General features: G+C 45.6%; 1 protein-coding gene across 1 annotated transcript in view; it reads right to left on the reverse strand.

Annotated features, from left to right (window-relative positions):
- CCT3 (chaperonin containing TCP1 subunit 3) overlaps window positions 1-19,545 on the reverse strand; it is a 1,145,726-nt gene that overhangs the window by 365,713 nt on the left and 760,468 nt on the right. The window contains 1 exon segment of the mRNA XM_044079187.1: window positions 19,100-19,280. Within this exon segment, the coding sequence (XP_043935122.1) occupies window positions 19,100-19,280 (181 nt within the window).

The raw sequence follows: 19,545 nt of genomic DNA on the forward strand, positions 1-19,545 counted from the left end.
GCTGTCTGCTAGTGAATTCTCTTTTCCTGGTACGAATTTGGCCTGCAGCTGGATATTGAGATTCAGGCTTAGGTTCCACAGATCCATTGCCATCCGGCATAGAGGGTAGGAATGCGTGCCTCCCTGTTTATGTACCACATGACCGTGGTGTTGTCTGTCCTTATCAGCAGATGTCCTTGCTGGAGGAATGGTTTGAATGCCTCGATTGCATGCTTCACTGCCAGCATCTCCTTTTAGTTTATGTGCAAGTTTAGCTGGCCTTGAGACCATAGGCCTTGGATACATTTGTCCTCCATGTGTGCTCCCCATCCTAGGTCTGAGGCGTCCGTGGTGATGGTCTGCCTTGGTTTTGGTTTGTTGAAAGGCAACCCTCTGTTGGACTGGCAGGCCTGAGCCCACCACAGGAATTCCTTTTGAAGGCATGGAATGATTGGTATCATGGTTTCTAGACTGTGCCTGTGTTGAGACCATACATTCCTTAGGTACCATTGTAATTTCCTCATATGCAGCCTGGCATGCGGGATCAAGATTATGCAGGATGCCATGTAACCCAGGGCCTGCAGGACTTTCCTTGCAGTAAGCTGAGCTTGTCTTGTCAAAGTCATGAAGTAATCTGGAAGTTGTTTTTGTTTTTCTTCTGTGAGAAAAGCCATCTGAGTTATTGTGTCCAGATCCACACCCAAAGTTTATCCTTTGGGATGACACTAGTCTTGACTTTTGGATGTTGACTGTGTATCCCAATGCCTGTAACAGGTATATGACATAGGCCAAATCCTTTATTAGTCTTGTCCTGTTCTCCGCTTGTATTAGGCAGTCGTCCAGGTATGGGTAGATTTGAATTCCCTGAAGTCTGCAATGTGCAATTACTGATGCCAGGCATTTCGTGAATACTCTGGGCGCAGTAGATAAGCCAAAGGGTAATGCTGAGAATTGATAATGCTCTGATCCTGCAAGAAATCTGAGGTGTCTTCTGCAATCTGGTCGGATAGGGACGTGCAGGTATGCCTCCTTGAGATCTAGAGTCACCAGCCAAGACTCCTTGCCCAACATGGGAAGAAGCTGCTGTAGGGTCAGCATTTTGAATTTTGGCACAATGAGATATGTGTTCAGTACGGACAAGTCGAGAATAGGCCTCCATTGGTTTTCTTTTCTTGGTACAAGGAATAGTCTGGAGTAAAATCCTTGGCCTTGTTCCATAGATGGTACCCTTTCTATCGCTTTCATCTGAAGTAAATTGTTGATTTGTCTTAAAGCCTCTGGCTTCTGGTTTGGTGGAAGGTTTGGCATTCCTCTCCCTTTTGGTAAAGTGTGGAAGTGAAACCTGTATCCTTTGTCTATTGTTTGCAATGTCCATGTGTCCTTTGTAATGCAATGCCAGTTTTTTGAGAATAAAGCCAGCTTTCCGCCCAAGGGAGCTTCCAGTTGTTCTGTGGTAGGCGGAACCAGAGTCAAGTCATTGCGTCTGTCCTGTGGTAGTGGTTGTAGTTGCAACTGTGGCACTACTCCTCTGGTTGGCAGGCTGCCACTGACAGCCCCTGTAGGCACCTTTTGATTGACCTCTGCCTCTAGGGCGTCTATTCCTGCCCCTCTGTGCTCTGGAGGTGTCTGGAAAGGACTAATTCTTTGAAGGCCAGTTTCTGCTGAACCTCCGAGGTTGGACCTGCAGAAATTCCTTTACTGTTTGCACCGATTTTGCTTTTTCTTCCACTTTCTTTAGAATCTCCTGTGCAGGGGAGCCAAATAAACTTTGTTTCTCCATTGGAGCATCTAGGAGTTTAGCCTTGACATGGTCTGGCAAGGATTGCTCTTTTAGCTAGGCATGCCTACGAATTACTGCCCCAGTCATAGCTGATCTAAATGAAGCCTCCAGTGCATCATAGCCACATTTTAAGAAATGATTACTGACCTGCTGAGAGTTGTGTACCAAATCCTGAAGGGATTTACGGTCTAAAGGTTCAGGAGAAGAAAGCTTTTTATTCAGCTGATCTAACAAATATTCTTGGTACTGTATCATATGGAATTGACAGTTTAATGCCCTGGCAGAAAGAGTAGCAGATGTATAAACCTTTTTTCCCCATCTCTCTAATGCTCTAGACTCTCTTTCAGAGGGTAGGGATTTTTGGCAGTGGCAGCTGCAACACCTTTTGGGCCCTGAGAAATAGTTTCTGGGTCTGCAGCATGGGCTTTATACAGGTGGAAGTGAGAATCCGGGACCCTGTAATATCTGTCAGGTTTGGCAGGGGCCGGGGGAAGAGAATCAGGTGCAGAACTGACATCATTATACACATCATCAATTACAGTTAGCACTGGTGGTATGGCTAAGGGCCTATGCTGGGGCAAATGTAAGAATGTCCTTAATCTTTTTCTGGAATAAGAAAAATCCTGACCCTGCCATTGAAAGTGTTCCCTCATTGAGTGCAAAGTCTCCCCAAAGGAAAATTCTTCAGGAGGGGAGGCCGAAGGAATAGAGTCTTCTGAATCTGAGTCCTCATAAGGCGAATAGGGCCCTTCCTGATGGTCTGACAAATCAGATCCATCCGTGGAGTAATCAGAGGAGAGAGGTTCAGAGGGTTCAGTCCTAGGCCTTTTGTCAGGTGGAGGTTGGGAGGCCCTGTCTGGATGAGGTTGGGAACCCCTAATTAAGGATATAAGGTCCTCAGCAAGACTGAGAATCTGAGAACTTGAGGAAGGCCTCTGTGAAGTAGATTTGGCAGGTAAAGCTTTTGAAAGTTTGGCAGCTTTAGCCCTGGAGAAGGTCTTAATAGACATAGAAGCTGGGGGCCTAGCTGCCCCACGTGCAGGTGTAGAAATGTCCAATGGAATGGTATCGGACAATTCTTGAGCACCAGCTTCGGTAGGGATTTCTGAAGCCGACTCAGCCGGGACCTCTCTGGCCTCGGTTGTCGGAGGTATGGATTCGGTCGTAGTAAGAACAGAGGACTCTTGTTTCAGCCGAAACAGAGACACTCACGGTAGGCCTAACCGTGGTTTCAGCCGAAACCGCGGGCCGCGAGTGTCTGTCCTTTTCCCTGCGTTTTTTGGCCAAATGCGTAGTCGGAGTCTCAGACGGCATTTTATATGCAAAAGCGGTTCCGAAAAATTCTTCTGCAAACTCCGACCGACGTCTAAGAGTCGGTCGGTTGAAGGAGGCACAGGCTAAACAAGCTGATACGTCGTGGTCTGGGCCTAAGCAGGGAAGGCAGTAAGAATGGAAATCCTTATGAGGTATTGGTTTCCCACAAGTTAAACAATTATTTACTTTGTCTGACATCGGCTGAGGCAAGAAAGAGTCCCCAATGGGGTACTTAGCTTTTTTCGAAGTCTTCGGTAGCTGAAATCTCTGGATCTGACCGACCGGCACTTGCGAACAGCTTCTGCTTCGGGCACCGCGCGGCAAGAAAGACTGAGGAAAATGACGTCGGCTGATGCCTTTATACCCCAGAAGCTATGACGTCGGGGAAAGTGCGACATCAGCCGAGGCCAGACCCAGACTTTGGAATCCAGCCGACCGAAGGGCTGCCTGAGGCAGGACAACCCATATGTTATGACTGCAGATGCATCCTTGAAGGACATCTGTACTATGTTCATAGTGTTTCACTGTTGCAGTCATTACAATTGGGTTGAATCCCAAAGCTAAGGTTGGGAGGCTGGAACTAAACAGAATAAGGAGCGGCAATGAGGCCCTGCAGGACTGCAGTGGCAAAGCCTGCCCTGGATCTGGAGTAGAGTGGTAAGTGGTAGTGCTTTGTAAAAGTGTGCACTGAACTCCAGGTTGCAGCCTCTAAAATGTCTTTGGCTGGCACTCCTCTGAGGAAGGCTGCTGAAGTGGCTGCTGCCAGCACCTTAGTGCCTTAGGCACTGATTTGCCATGTTGAGAATAGCATAAACGAATGCAGTGACTTACCCATTTTGAAATAGTCTGCTTTGAGATAGCCTTTCCTTGTGATCCTGCAGCATATGCTACCAGTAATTGCTCAGTCTTTCTGAAAGCTTTGGTTCTGTCCAAGTAAAAGCTTAGCTGTCTGTGCATGTCCAAAGAATGCAGACGTTTCTCATCCTTATTCTGAGGGTTTGGATAAAAGGTAGGCAAATGAATAGTTTGGTTGAGGGCCACTCTGGACACTACCTTAGGCATAAATGTGGAGTTTGTCCTTAGAGAAACCCTATCTGGATGGAAAATGATAAAAGGTTCCACAGCCATGGGTGCCTGTAGCTCTGAGACTCGTCTTGCAGCGGTTATTGCTAGGAGCAGAGCAGTTTTCCATGATAAAAATTTTATATCAGCTGTAGCGGCTGGCTCAAAAGGAGGCAGAGCGAGTTTTTCCAAGACATAACTGACATCCCATGCAGGTACTGGTGATCTCCTTGGAGGCCATAAGCTTTTGGCTCCTCTGACATACTGACTTAATAAAGGATGAGAAAAAATGGGTGGCTCTGTATTGTAATGAGCTGAAATAGCAGAGGCATGATTCTTAATTGATGAAAAGGATAGGCCTTTGTCCAGCATCTCAGTTAAGTATTGCAAAATCTGAGGGATATTTGGAACCATGTCAATTCCTTGTGCCTGGTTCCAAGCACAGAATCTCTTCCATTTTTCTGCATAAGATTTTCTGGTACTGGGCCTCCTGGCCTCCAAGATAACATCCATCACCGCTTTAGAGAGAAGTGCGTTTTGAAAAGCTACATTAACTGCCATGCTTGCCAGATTTAAGGTCCTGAGTTGACTGTGCAGGATCTGATTGTTTTGTTGGGTCAGTAAGTGAGGAATTTGAGGTAATGTCCATGCTGGGCATTGAGTGAAGTTCCTTAGGATTGGGTACCAGTGCTGGCAGGGCCAGTCTGGGGCAATCAGTATCATTTTTGGCTTCTCTTGTCTGACCTTTTGGAGTACCTTGGGGAGGAGAGGCAGTGGGGGGAAAGGCATATACTGTTAAGTTTTTCCAGCTGAAAGACCGAACATCCACTTTCCATGCTTGCTTGTGATAAGTCCTTGTGCAGAATCTCTGTAGTTGGCAGTTGTGAGGGGATGCAAATAGATCTATGTCCGGGCATCCTCAATTCCTTATCATGTTGAAGACTTTTGGATCCAATTTCCACTCGTGGGGATCCATGCGGTTTCTGCTTAGTTCGTCTGCCAGAGTATTTATCTTTCCTGGCAGGAATTGTGCTTGCAGATGTACTTGGTAAGTCAATGCTGTGTCCCACAAAGTCATGGCTAGTCTGCAAAGGGGGTAGGAATGCGTGCCTCCCTGCTTATGTACCACATGACTGTAGTATTGTCCATCTTTATCAGTAGTTGTCCTGGATGAAGTAGATCCTTGAAGGCTGTCAGGGCATTGTGAACAGCTAGCATCTCTTTTTGACTGATATGTAGATGCATTTGGATTGCAAACCATGAGCCCTGAATACATCTTCCTGCCATGTGGGCCCCCCAGGCATAATCTGATGCATCTGTTGTCAATGTCTGCCTAGCTGGGGGTATGGTGAATGGCTGCCCCTTGTTGTGGTGACACGCCTTTGCCCATCGAAACTCCTGTTGCAGGCAGGGAATGAGTGTAATAATTGTTTCCAGGCTGTGGCAATGTTGAGCCCAAACACTTTTTAGATACCACTGTAGTTTCCTCATACGCAGTCTTGCATATGGAATTAGCAGAATGCAGGATGCCACGAAGCCCAACGCCTGCAGAATTTTTCTTGCAGTTAACTGGGTGTTTGTTACCAACATTTTGAAATAAGTTGTCAGTTGCCTTTGTTTGTCGGGCGTGAGATAAGCCATCTGGGCAGTTGTATTTAAGCTTGCACCCAGGAATATTATCTCTTGAGAGGGTACAAGTTTTGATTTCTTTTCATTTACTGTGTATCCTAGGCATGTTAATAAATCTTTTTACAAACGTCAGATGCTGTAGTAGTATGTCCTTGTTCTCTGCTTGAATAAGGCAGTCGTCCAAGTAAGGATATATTTGTATTCCTCTGTCTGCAAAATGCGATTACTGCTGCCAGGCATTTTGTGAAGACCCTGGGCGCAGTAATTAAGCCAAAGGGCAGTGCAGAGAATTGGTAGTGCATTGAGCCAGCTATGAATCTGAGGTATCTTCTGCATGATTGTCTGATTGGGACATGCAGGTATGCCTCTTTTAGGTCTAAAGTTACAAGCCAAGCCTTCTTGCCCAGCATGGGCAGAAGCTGCTGCAGAGTTAACATTTTGAATTTTGGAATATCCAAGTATGTGTTTATAATAGATGGGTCCAGTATTGGCCTCCAGGCTTTGTCCTTTCTGGGCACCAAGAAAAGTCTTGAGTAAAATCCTTGTCCCTGCTCTTGCTGTGGTACTTGCTGAATGGCCCTCATGTCCATGAGGGATGAAACTTGCTTTTGTGCCTCTACCCATTGATTTTTTGGCAGGTCTGGCATACCGTTTGCCCTTGGCAGGGTGTGAAAGTGGAACCTTTAACCTTCTGACAGTATGTTCAAGACCCATTTGTCCTGGGTGATGAGGTGCCAGTTTTGAGAAAAAAGTGCTAGTTTTCTCCCTAAAGGAGCTGCCAGAAGATACGTGCTTGGCGCTGGCAGGGGGAAGTCATTGGGACTGCTTTCTGTATGGCTGTGATTTGTCTTCTCCGCTTTTGGAGGTAGAAGCACCCCATTGTTTAGACCTGTATGAGTCTTGGGGCTGGGATCTGCCTCTAGGGCATCTGTAACTGCCTCTTTTCGGCCTGACACTGGAAAGGACTAATTCTTTGTAGGCCAGTGTCTGCTAAATCTTGGAGGATGTACTTGTAAGAAATCCTTAACTGTTTGCATAGATTTGGCTTTGTCCTCCATTTTCAACACCTCTTCTGCTTTAACACCAAACAAGGTATCATGCTGTAATGGAGCATCTAATAATTTTGCTTTAACACGATCAGGCAGATTCTGCTCCTTTAACCAAACAATGCCTCCTAATGACAGAACCCGTAACAGTGGCTCTGCAGGAGGCCTCCAAAGAATCAAAACCACATTGTAAAGTATGCTTTCAAACTTGTTCAGCTGCATGCAATAAATCCTGCATTTCTTTATTTTCTGTACATTCAAAATTTGTCAACATTTTCTGTTTAAGCAGTGACAATATACTGCTGATATTTAAGCATATGAAACTGACAATTTAAAGCCCTTATAACCAAGGTAGCAGAAGTGTAAATCTTTTCCCCCCATCTGTCCAGTGCCCTGGAATCTGTCAGAAGGGGTAGGGTTTTTTGCAGTGGAAGCCTTGATCCCCTTGGGACACAGATAGTTTCTGGGTCAGCAGCAGGGTTTTTAAAAAGAAATTTGTGGGAGTCTGGAACCCTGTAGTATCTGTCTGGCTTAACAGGAGCTGGAGGTAAGGAGTCAGACTGGACTCTGAAAATACATCTACAATGTCTAGCACAGGTGGAATAGCAAAGGGCCTGTGCTGAGGCAGTAAAAGTCTCTGGTCTTTTCTTAGATTCAGAATAATCTTGGCTCTCCCAGTGGAAGTGCTCCCTCATGGTATGCAGTGTTTCCCCAAAAGAATAATCCTCAGGAGGAGAAGCTGAGGGGATAGATTCTTCAGCATCAGAATTCTCATAAGGAGGAAGAGAGTATTCCTGATCAGAAGAGGAATCAGATGAAATGGAAACCTGATCTGAAGATTCATATTCTATCCCTTGCCTAGGCCTCTTGTCAAGAGGGGGATGAGAACCCCTGATCAAAGTAATCAGGTCTTCGGCCATTTTGAGCATCTGTTTTTTAGGCATGGAGGCCTGTCCATGGGGCTGTTGTACTTGTTTCTTTGTCTTTAAAGCTGCTTTAGTCTTTGCCTTTGAAGCTGAAGTTGTTTTAACATATTATTGTGTAGGCCTGAAAACGCCCTCAGAAGCCGATGCCTGCTCAGTGGCTCCTGACCCATCTGAGGGAATGATTTCTGAAGGTCCAATACCTTGAGTTTCTGTAGGCCTGGTTGACTCCATGTGGGAGTCGGTATTAGCCTTTGGCTCTAAAGTAGCGGTCGTCAGGGGCTGCGAAAGCACCTCACTGAGAACCGGTGACTGGCCTAGAAGAAGCCTCGTCTGTTTTGGACCTCTGATGCCGGTCCTTTTCTTTTTCTTTGCGTTTTTTGTAAACTCCGGTAGTCGGTTGTTCAGACGGCATTATATAATTAAATCTTCTGCCAAAGTAATGAAATGCAAAATCGTACCAACGCTTAATAGTGCGTTGGTTAAATCTAGCACAAAACCTACAACTAGCAACGTCGTGGTCAGGGCCTAGGCAAGGAATGCAGTAAGAATGAAAATCCTTATGAGGTATTTGCTTCCCACAAGAAATACAATTAACTTTTTCTGACATCGGTCTGGAGCAAGGAAAAAGTTTCCCCAACGGGGTACTTGGCTTTTAATGAAGACTTCGGATCTGAAATTTGAACTTGAAATACTCAGGAGTCGGCTGACCGGCGCTTGCGAACTGCTTTTGCTTTGGGCACCGCACGGCAAGAAAGACTGAAGAAAATGGCGTCGGTTGCATCTTTTATACCCCTGGCGCACTGACGTCAGGGAAGAGGCGACAGCAACAGATGCCGGACCTAGACTTTGGAATTCAGGCCTACTGCGGGTAGCCTGCCAGCAGGATAACCCAATTGTAATGACTGCAACAGTGAAACATGATGAAAATCTATGTGGTCTGTCACTGTCTTTATTTTTACTTTTTTTGGAATATCGGTAGTCGGATGGCTTACTGAAGCCATTTCTGGATAATTAAACTGAGTACCGAAGTAGTTTGAAGCAAAAATGAACCGATAACGAATAGAGGATTGAAAAAGGCACAAATCCAACAGCGAGGGATGTCGTGGTCTGGGCCTAAGCAAGGAATTCAGTACGAATGAAAATCTTTGAGGTATTTGCTTTTCACAAGAAATACAAATGTTACCTTTTACTGACATCTGTTTAGAGCAAGAAAAAGGATCCCCAACGGGGTACTTAGCTTTTTTGAAGACATCGGTTCTGAAACTCAAAAATGAAAATTTCAAGAGTCAGACGACTGGCACTTGTGAACTGCTTCTGCTTCAGGCACCGCATGGCAAGGAAGACTGATGTATAGCGTCGACTGCATGCTTTATACCCCTGAGTACCTGATGTCATGGAAGAAGAGACAGCAACCGACACAGGGCCCAAGACTTTGATAATTAGACTGACTGAGGGCTACCTGCAAGCAGATAACCCAAATGTAATGACTGCAACAGTGAAACACGAAGAACATCTGGAAGACAGAGTTTAGAGTTACAGAGCGAGTCAGCCAGGAGGCTTCAGGCTTCTGCTTCAGGCACCGCATGGCAAGGAAGACTGATGTATAGCGTCGACTGCATGCTTTATACCCCTGAGTACCTGATGTCATGGAAGAAGAGACAGCAACCGACACAGGGCCCAAGACTTTGATAATTAGACCGACTGAGGGCTACCTGCAAGCAGATAACCCAAATGTAATGACTGCAACAGCGAAACACGAAGAACATCTGGAAGACAGAGTTTAGAGTTACAGAGCGAGTCAGCCAGGAGGGGCTAAGCCGTAACTGCATCTGTGCCTGCAAATAAATACCACATCAGGTGCTCCAGATCAGACTGCGTCATGCTGCTGACCTACCTTGATGAGACAGATAGACAAGGCCAATGAGGATAGCTTCAAGGGTTGATATTTGACAAGGACCCCACATGCCGCATCCTAGCCAGGATGGAGACAGGGAGGACTCTGGTGAGTAAGCAGGACTACAAGTACAAAAGGGGGGGGGGGGGCGTGCCTGGAATCTTGTGGCTGAGGGTTCTGAGACCTGAGCTTGGGATCTGGGGGAGAAACTTTAGAAGCAGAAACCGAGGAGCTGGAAAGCAAAAGCCCCTTTAACACAAGCTTGGCCTTGTGTATACTAACATGAGAGCCACAGCTCTCACAGAGAGCAGGAGGAGTCTAAATGCTCCAGACCAAGGCAATAAGCACATTTGAGGTGGGCATCCTGGGAGGGCAGTTTGTACCTGCAGGAGATGTACTTTTTAAACCCTTTAGAGAGGACATGCAGGTGGTTGGTATGACAGAGCAAGATGCAGAGGACAGGAAGAAATGGAAACAGTTGATCTGCTGTGGCAACCCCTAACGGGAGCAGTCGAAAGAAGATGATCAATCCTATCACCATCAACAATACAAGCATAGCAGTAAAAAATACAGAAACCTAAAATGGGCAAAAAATGCAGGAAGGATACAGCCTAAAAAAGGTAGCTATGATAGCTAACCTGAAGAACTACCTAACACTACCTCAACGCTACCTAAAAATAACAAGAAAAGTCTAATCACCATTTTAAAGGGGTAAGGCAAAGGAAATCTCACCACTTCTACTCAAAGATCTCAAGAAAAAAAATGAAGCACCAAACATATTTAAGGACCAAGCTGCAGACAAAGAATGGCAGCAAACTAAATCCGTGGAGTTTTGGGCAAGGGAGGCAAACCCATGACATGCTAAAGGCTTTATAATCAGCTGGTGTTGGATTTGAAGTCCCACAGGCTGAATCAAGACAAAGCAGACATAGTACAGCTTTGTACCTACCATAAATGTAGATGTCCGATAGGTATGCATCTGCTCACATATGGGTTGTCCTGCCTCAGGCAGCCCTTCGGTCGGCCGGATTCCAAAGTCTGGGTCCGGCGTCGGCTGATGTCACCCCTTCCCGACATCAGAAGGCCTGGGGTATAAAGCATCAGCTAACGCCATCCTTGCCCTGGATGCCAGGTGACTCCTAGGAAGGCTAAATTTGGAGAAATGCAATAAATTCCAAATCAGGCAGCCCTTCGGTCGGCCGGATTCCAAAGTCTGGGTCCGGCGTCGGCTGATGTCACCCCTTCCCCGACGTCAGAGGGCCTGGGGTATAAAAGCATCAGCTGACGCCATCTTCTTCACTTTTTCTTTCCCCAGATGCCAGGTGCCCTCTAAGGAAGGCTAAATTTGGAGAAATGCAATAAATTCCAAACATGCACAAAAATATATACATATATAAAAACAAATACACCATAATAGATGTAGCTATGAGAGGGGAATGTACCCAAGAAATACCACAGAGGGGAAAGGAGGGAGGGTAAACCTGACTGCAGATGCATACCTATCTGACATCTACATTTATGGTAGGTACAAAACTGTACTATGTCCTTCAAGGATGCATCTGCAGTCATCACATATGGGTAGAATACCATAGCCAATCTGGGGGTGGAGGATCTATGTAAAGGATGGTGTAGCTAAAATGCCCTGCAGGACTGCCGTAGCAAAGCCTGCTCTGGATCTGGAATATAAAGGTAAGTTGTAATGCTTGGAAAATGTATGCACGGAGCTCCATGTAGCAGCTTCTAAAATGTCCTTGGTAGCCACCCCTCTTAAGTCTGTGGAGGTGGCTGTGGCTCTGGTCGAATGAGGTCTAATGTTAGCTGGCACAGTTTTTCCATGAAAGGAGTAACAGAAACGAATGCAATTCCCTATCCATTTTGAAATTGTCTGTTTTGAAATTGCTTTTCCTTGTGCACCAGCAGCATATGCTACAAACAACTGGTCAGTTTTTCTGTAATTTTTAGTTCTGTCCAAGTAGTAGCGCAACTGTCTGTGTATGTCCAGGGTGTGCAGAAACTTTTCCCCTTTGTTTTGTGGATTTGGAAAGAAGGTAGGCAGGTGAATAGCTTGGTTTAATGAGACCCTAGATACCACCTTTGGCATAAATGAAGGAATGGTTCTCAATGAGACTCTGTCTTGATGAAAAATAAGAAATGGCTGTACTGCCATGAGGGCCTGTAACTCAGATACTCTTCTTGCTGAGGTTATGGCCAGAAGGAAGGCAGTCTTCCAAGAGAGGAACTGTAGTTCTGCAGATGCTGCTGGTTCAAAGGGAGGCAGTGTTAGTTTTTCCAACATGAAATTAAGGTCCCAAGTAGGCAGTGGTGGCTTCCTTGGAGGATTGATGTTTTTAATTCCTCTTAGAAACTGTCTTAGCAGCGGATGAGAGAAGACAGGTGGATCAGTATTGTACTCTGCTGAAATTGCTGAAGCATGAATTTTAATGGAAGAGTAACACAGGCCATTGTGGAGCATTTCTGCCAAATCTTCCAGGATATGTGCCATGTTCATAACTGTTGCATCTAGGCGGCCCTTTGAGGTGCTCCAGGTGTGAAATCTTTTCCATTTTGCTGAGTATGCCTTTCTTGTGGAAGGCCTGCGAGCTTCCATGATGATATCCTTCACTCTCTTGGATAGCTTATCCTGGTGATGAGTCAAGGTATTTTCCAGGCAGCTAGTTGTAATGTTTTCAGGTTGGGATGCAGCGTTTTGTAATTGTGCTGTGTCAGGAGAAGCGGCCATTGTGGCAGAAGCCCTGGTTTTGTCCGTGACATGCTCTTTAGCAATGGGTACCAGTGCTGTCTTGGCCAGTCCGGAGCTATCAGAATCACTCTTGGCTGCTCTGCCCTGATCTTTAGTAAGACCTTGGTCATTAATGGAAGAGGTGGGAATGCATACACTGTTAGAGTTCTCCAGCTGAAAGAGAGGGCGTCCACTTTCCATGCTTGTGGGTGGTATGTCCTTGAGCAGAATTTCTCCAACTGATGATTGTGTGGGGAGGCAAAGAGGTCTATGTCCGGTCTCCCCCAGGATTGTGTTATCTGATGGAAGATGTCTGGGTGCAGCATCCATTCGTGTGCATCCATGATGTTCCTGCTTAAGCTGTCCGCCAGTATATTGTCCTTTCCTGGTACAAACTGGGATTGCAGCTGTATATTGAGAGTCAAGGAAAGTTCCCATAGACTCATTGCCAGTCTGCAGAGAGGGTAGGAATGGGTGCCTCCTTGCTTGTTTATGTACCACATAACTGCAGTGTTGTCTGTCCTTATTAGCAGGTGGCCTTGATGTAGAAATAACATGAAGGCCTCGATTGCATGTATCACTGCCAGCATTTCCTTTTGGTTTATGTGCATGCGTAGCTCTTTTTGTGACCATAGTCCTTGAATGCATCTTCCTTCCATGTGCGCTCCCCATCCGTGGTCTGAAGTATCCATTGTAATGGTTTGGCTGGCTATTGGTTTGCTGAAGGGCAAACCCCTGTTTGACTGGCTTGCTTGAGCCCACCACAGAAATTCCCTTTGAAGGCATGGGATGAGTGGTATCAAAGTTTCCAAGCTGTGACTGTGCTGAGTCCATAAACTCCTTGGGTACCATTGGAGTTTCCTCATATGTAGCCTTGCTTGAGGAATCAGAAGAATGCAAGAAGCCATGTAACCCAGGGCCTGCAGGATTTTCCTTGCAGTCAGCTGAGTTTGTCTTGACAGGTTTCTGAAGTAATCCGGTAGTTGGTTTTGTTTTTCTTCTGTGAGGAAAGCCATTTGGGTGGTTGTGTCTAGATCCGCACCCAGAAAAGTTATTCTTTGGGATGGTACAAGTCTTGACTTGTGAATGTTGACTGTATATCCCAAGGCCTGAAGAAGATAGATGGCATAATTCAAGTGTTTTACCAAAATTTGTTGGCTGTCCGCTTGTATAAGGCAGTCGTCCAGATACGGGTATATTTGCATCCCCTGAAGTCTGCAGTGTGCAATTACTGATGCCAGGCATTTCGTGAATACTCTGGGCGCAGTAGATAAGCCAAAGGGCAATGCTGAGAATTGATAATGCTCTGAACCTGCAAGAAATCTGAGGTGTCTTCTACAGCTTTGTCTGATAGGGACATGCAGGTATGCCTCCTTGAGGTCCAGAGTTACCAGCCAAGACCCCTTGCCCAGCATGGGAAGGAGTTGCTATAGAATCAGCATTTTGAATTTTGGCACAATGAGATAAGTATTTAGTGCGGACAAGTCGAGAATAGGCCTCCATTGCTTTTCTTTTCTTGGAACAAGGAAGAGTCTGGAATAAAATCCTTGGCCTTGTTCTGCGAGAGGAACGTTTTCTATTGCTTTCATTTTCATTAAGTTGGAGATTTGTTTCAAAGCCTCTGCCCTTTGATTTGGTGGCAGGTCTGGCATGCCTTTTCTTTTCAGTAATGTGTGGAAATGGAACCTGTATCCTTTGTCTATTATTTGTAGTGTCCATTTGTCCCTTGTAATAATGTGCCAATTTTCTGAAAATAAGGAAAGCTTTCCGCCCAAAGGTGCTTCCAATTGAGCCCTGGTTGGCGGTGTCAAAGTAAAGTCATTGAGTCTGTCCTTGTGCAGCAGTTGTAGGCCCTGCACTACCTCTCTGGTTGGGAGGCTGCCATTGAAGTCCTCTGTAGGAGCCTCTAGCTTGCCCTCTACCTCTGGCACGCCTGTTCTTGCCTCTCTGAAATCTGTCTGTGCCTGGAAAGGACCAGTTCTTGGAAGGCCAATTTCTGCTGAATCTTGGTGGTTGGACTTGCATAAAATCTTTGACTGTTTGTACAGATTTTGCCTTTTCTTCAAATTTCTTTAAGACCTCCTGAGCAGTGGAGCCAAATAACTTTAGCTTTTCCAGTGGAGCATCCAGAAGCTTTGCTTTAACATGGTCTGGCAGAGATTGTTCCTTCAGCCAAGCATGCCTACGTATGACTGCACCTGTCATAGCTGACCTACAAGAAGCTTCCAATGCATCATAACCACACTGCAAGAAATGGTTGCTAGCCTGTTGAGAGTTATGTACCAGATCCTAAAGTGATTTGCGATCTAGGGGTTCAGGTGAAGACAACATTTTATGCAATTCATCTAACTAATATTCTTGGTACTGTATCATATGAAACTGACAGTTTAAAGCCCTCATAGAAGGGTAGCAGAAGTATACACTTTTTTACCCCATCGCTCTAAAGCCCTGGACTCCCTTTCAGAGGGGAGTGGATTTTTTGTATTGACAGCTGCAACCCCTTTAGGGCCCTGGGAAATAGTATCTGGATCAGCAGAGTGGGCCTTGTAAAAGGAAAAGATGTGATTCCGGGACCCTGTAGTACCTATCGGGTTTGGCAGGAGCTGGAGGGAGAGTGTCAGGGGTTGTGCTAGATTCAGAGTACACATCATCAATGACATTCAAAACAGGGGGAATAGCCAAAGGTCTATGCTGACGCAAATGCAAGAAGGTCCTTAATCTCTTCCTGGAATCAGAGAATTCCTGGCCCTGCCACTGGAAATGCTCTCTCGTAGTGTGCAGAGTTTCCCCAAAAGACAGTTCTTCAGGAGGGGAGGCTGAAGGGATAGATTCCTCCATCTGAATCCTCGTAGGCCGAAAAAGCCTCCTCCTGGTAGTCAGAGAGCAGAGCCATCAGAGGCCTCATTTGAGGAGAGGGGATCAGAGGGCTCAACCCTGGGCCTTTTTTCTGTAGGAGGTTGAGAGCCCCTGTCCGGATGAGGCTGAGAGCCCCTAATTAATGGAATAAGGTCCTCTGCTAGACTAAGGATCTGAGAACCTGTAGTGGGTCCCTGAGGGATAACCCTGGGAGGCATAGATTTTGAGTATTTAGCAGCTTTAGCCCTAGAGAATGCCTTAATAGACATGGATGCAGGAGGCTTGGCTGCACCACGTGCTGGTGTAGTTCTGTCTAAGGGAATGGTGTCGGAAGGTTCCTGGACACCAGAGTCCAAAGGAGATTCAACAACCGATACAGTAGTGGCCTCCGGGGCCGAGGTTGTCGGTTGTACGGTTTCGGTGGACGGTAGTACCAAGGACTCCGTTTCAACCGAGACAGAGACACTCGCGGTAGGCCTGGCCGTGGTTTCAGCCGAAACCGCGGACCGCATGTGTCGGTCCTTGTCCTTCCGTTTCTTTATTAAATGTGAAGTCGGAGTCTCTGATGGCATTTTGTAAGCAAAACTAGCCCCAAAAAATTCCTCTGCAAACTCTGACCGACGTCTTAGAGCGCGTCGGTTGAAGGAAGCACAGGCGGAACAGGCCGAGACGTCATGGTCTGGGCCTAGGCAAGGTAGGCAGTAAGAGTGGAAATCCTTATAAGTTATTTGTTTCCCACAAGTTAAGCAATTATTAATTTTATCTGACATCGGCTGAGGCAAAAAAGAGTCCCCAACGGGGTACTTAGCTTTTGAAGTCTTCGGTTTAGCTGAATTACAGGAGCTGGCCGACCGGCACTTGCGAACTGCTTCTGCTTCGGGCACCACGCGGCAAGAGACTGAGGAAGATGGCGTCAGCTGACGCTTTTATACCCCAGGTGCTCTGACGTCGGGGAAGGGGCGACATCAGCCGACGCCGGACCCAGACTTTGGAATCCGGCTGACCGAAGGGCTGCCTGAGGCAGGACAACCCATATGTGATGACTGCAGATGCATCCTTGAAGGACATCAGCACTACATATACAAGACTGGAAAATTGTAACTTGCATTCATGGACAAGATTAACCATGTAAGGCTGCTGTTGAACACTTTTCAGCATAATACTGCACAAGGGAGAAAGTAGCAGACTCCAAATCCGACTTCAGACCAGTGACAAGTGGAGTACCACAGGGTTCAGTCCTGGGTCCTCTCCTGTTTGGTATCTACTTTTCTAAAGTACAGGCTAACACAGAAGGTCTTTGGCTAATGAAGTTCGCAGAAGACTGCAAACTAGGAGCCATAATTGAAACTCCTAAAGATGTGGACATCCTACAAAAGGGCTCACTGAGACAGATGCCTGGTGTCAAAGCCATGGCCTCAAGCTCAATGCCAAAAAGTGCATCATCCCCTTTGGTAAAAACTCTGTACCCATGAGCTACCAAATAGCTGGTAGTCTACTTAACACAGAAAGTGTGATAAGAGACCTTGGGACACAGGTGGACAGTAGTCTCTCCTTTGATAATCACATCGCCACAGTAGTCAGGAAATCCTTCTGCATGGCACACCATCACAAAAGGTTTCTCATCCAGGAAAAGAGAGGTCATTGTTCCCCTCTACTAGTCACTCATTAGACCCATTATAGAGTACAACGCCCCTTTTGGTATGCACCTCACAAGACATCTACAACAAATGGAAAGGCCGCAGAAATACCTCACAAAGAGGATTACTGGCCTCAGACACCCTACGCAGACAGTCTCAAAAAACTCTAGCTTTACTCCATCGCATATCACCTACTCAGAGGCAATCTCTGCCTAACATACAAAGCTATGTCAAACCCAGAACTGTTGGACATGCTCCACTTAAAGAAATCCCAATCCCTCCAAGCTACACGCTCTGGGGACCTAAACCTTGTCACCACAATAAACAGAACATACTGGAGGGACAGATTCCTGTCCCAGAGACTTGCCATACTCTGGAACAAACTACTTATCTACATCAAACAAAGCTCCTCATTAGCACTCAAGAAAAATCTTGATGACTGGATGGGAAATAGGAAATTCACCCCGGTGATCACCTCTGTGGCTCTGGCCGACAGGGACACATGAAAATAATTTTCTTGGGTGGTGAAAGCCAGGGTACCTTTTTGGCTAGGCTTGTATAGGCGCTAGGGCCAATAGCCTAGTACCTGCCTATGAACCTACGAACATACATTCCACTCCTCTTACACTTCAGCTACATCTGGGAAGGCTCTGAACTCTAAGAAAAATCTCAAAGAGCAACACACAACTGGGAAAGATAACCTACCATCTACCATTACAAAGAGAAGATGGTTAAGGTCTCCATAATGTAAATGTGCCCTGAAGGAACAACCCACGACCTCATCATCTGATAAGTGTGTGAATAGGACCCCACATTTCCCTCAAAATGGATGGAACACTAAAGCCATGCCCTGGAAAAAAGAAAAAAAAATCCAACCTTGGGGAGGGGGGGGGGGGGGACTGGGCAGCCTCCACTCTTTTACTAAAGGGAGGTTCTCTACTACAAAAGAAATGAGGAGTCTGGAGCCATAACAAAAATTCCAACAAAGCAGATGAAATCATAAGGTGAGAGGACCAATCATGACGGAGCTTAAGTAGTTTAACCATCACCTGTTGATCCAAAAAGGTGCCACTTTCACCCAACTGATCCACTCATTCTGACAATTGGATGAAACTCTCCCACTCATTCAGACCTCAAGTGAAGGAAAAGGGAGTATGTCAGGGAACGGTGCATTGTGTAGATCCAGTGGACTTTCCTATCCACCCTACACCCCTCAAAGGCGCCACACACCCTGCCCCTGGGAGGTGCATGTATGCTTCCACCTATGCGCAAAATTCAGCACACTAGGAACTAATGCAGTGAGACAAAATACACCTCTCCATTTAGGATGAGTCGGCATCTGACATTACCATCCTCCCCAGCTCAGTTCTTCCAATGCATGTGTCACCAAGGTCTTGTCTTCTGGCAGCACTAAGTTCAGTAGTAAAAGTTTTGAATACTTTTGTTAGAGACTGCATATCACTGTTTTGGGGAAATGTTCTAAGTATCCTCTCCAGAAATGCATCTTGAACTGGAAGATCTACATTTACTCGCATCTTTGCCATTTGATTTGATGACCTAGCTTAGCTTTGTTTCACAACCTTATTCCTTTTGATGGTTCTCAAAGTTATTAGCCATTTTTCTTAAAAGGGTTGCAAGAATGCCTCTGAAGAAAATAAACTGCTGAGAAGTGCTACACTGTAGACCATGAAGGCATGCAAAGTATGGGTGCAGTTTGTGCATACTGGAATTATTTCATGTAGTAATCCAATTCACAATGGGAGTGGAACTGGAAAAAAACACAACTAGTGAAGACCCTTTCAATATCTACATTTCTCACAATATAAAAAAGCTTTTGTACTAAACACTCATTTGCTGACATCTGTTTGAGTGATAGGTAGGTGATATTGATCATCCCTGGCTAGGGGACTATTCCCTTTCCCTTGGGGTTGTGCGATCTGAGTTAGTTTATATAATTATCAGTGGGTGTGTGGGGTGCAGCAATGTTGCTTGATGCATGAGCAGAGGTTATCTCAGCACACGCATGGTAATGTGCTGATGTTAAGTTTATCTTTTTTCGGTGGATGTATGGAGTACTCAAATGAGTAGACCTATACATACAAATTACAGTCACTGTCAATTTAACTCCTAAAATGTGTGAAAATTAACTGAATTTCTAATTTTTGTTTTCCATCAATTTACTTTACCATAAAAGGGTGTTATAAATAAAAGAACAACAAAAGATGAGGGCACTTACTGCCAGGATGTCCTTGCTTGCTCCTCGAAGAACTATAGTGCATGCTTTTGGATCTTTACAGTCTGTGACAAATGTGAAATACTCATCACCAATTTTTTTAATCTCAAAGAGTCCTGCTCCAGTACCAACATCATCTTCACGCAACTCATCTGTACGGCTAACAATCCTTGCACCACAAGCCCTATTGAGAAATAAAAGCAAAACTGCAGTATTTGACAATATTCGTTAAGTGTATTTTCCAACTAAGACTTTTTGTTGAGTCCACATTACTGTCATTTAACATTTTACTTTCAATTCAAGACAAGCTCAAGGCCTGATGCAACAAATGAAGCATTTCATAGTTAGCGTCTAAAATTCAGATATTTCAATTACATACTATTCATGAGAGATTACATTACCTATCAAGCCTGACCCCCTCCCCCTTTTCTCTCTTCTAGATGACAGCA

This window comes from Protopterus annectens, chromosome 8.part0 (assembly GCF_019279795.1).
Source record: "Protopterus annectens isolate FY-2018-M chromosome 8.part0, PAN1.0, whole genome shotgun sequence".
Classification (NCBI taxonomy): Eukaryota; Metazoa; Chordata; order Ceratodontiformes; family Protopteridae; genus Protopterus; species Protopterus annectens.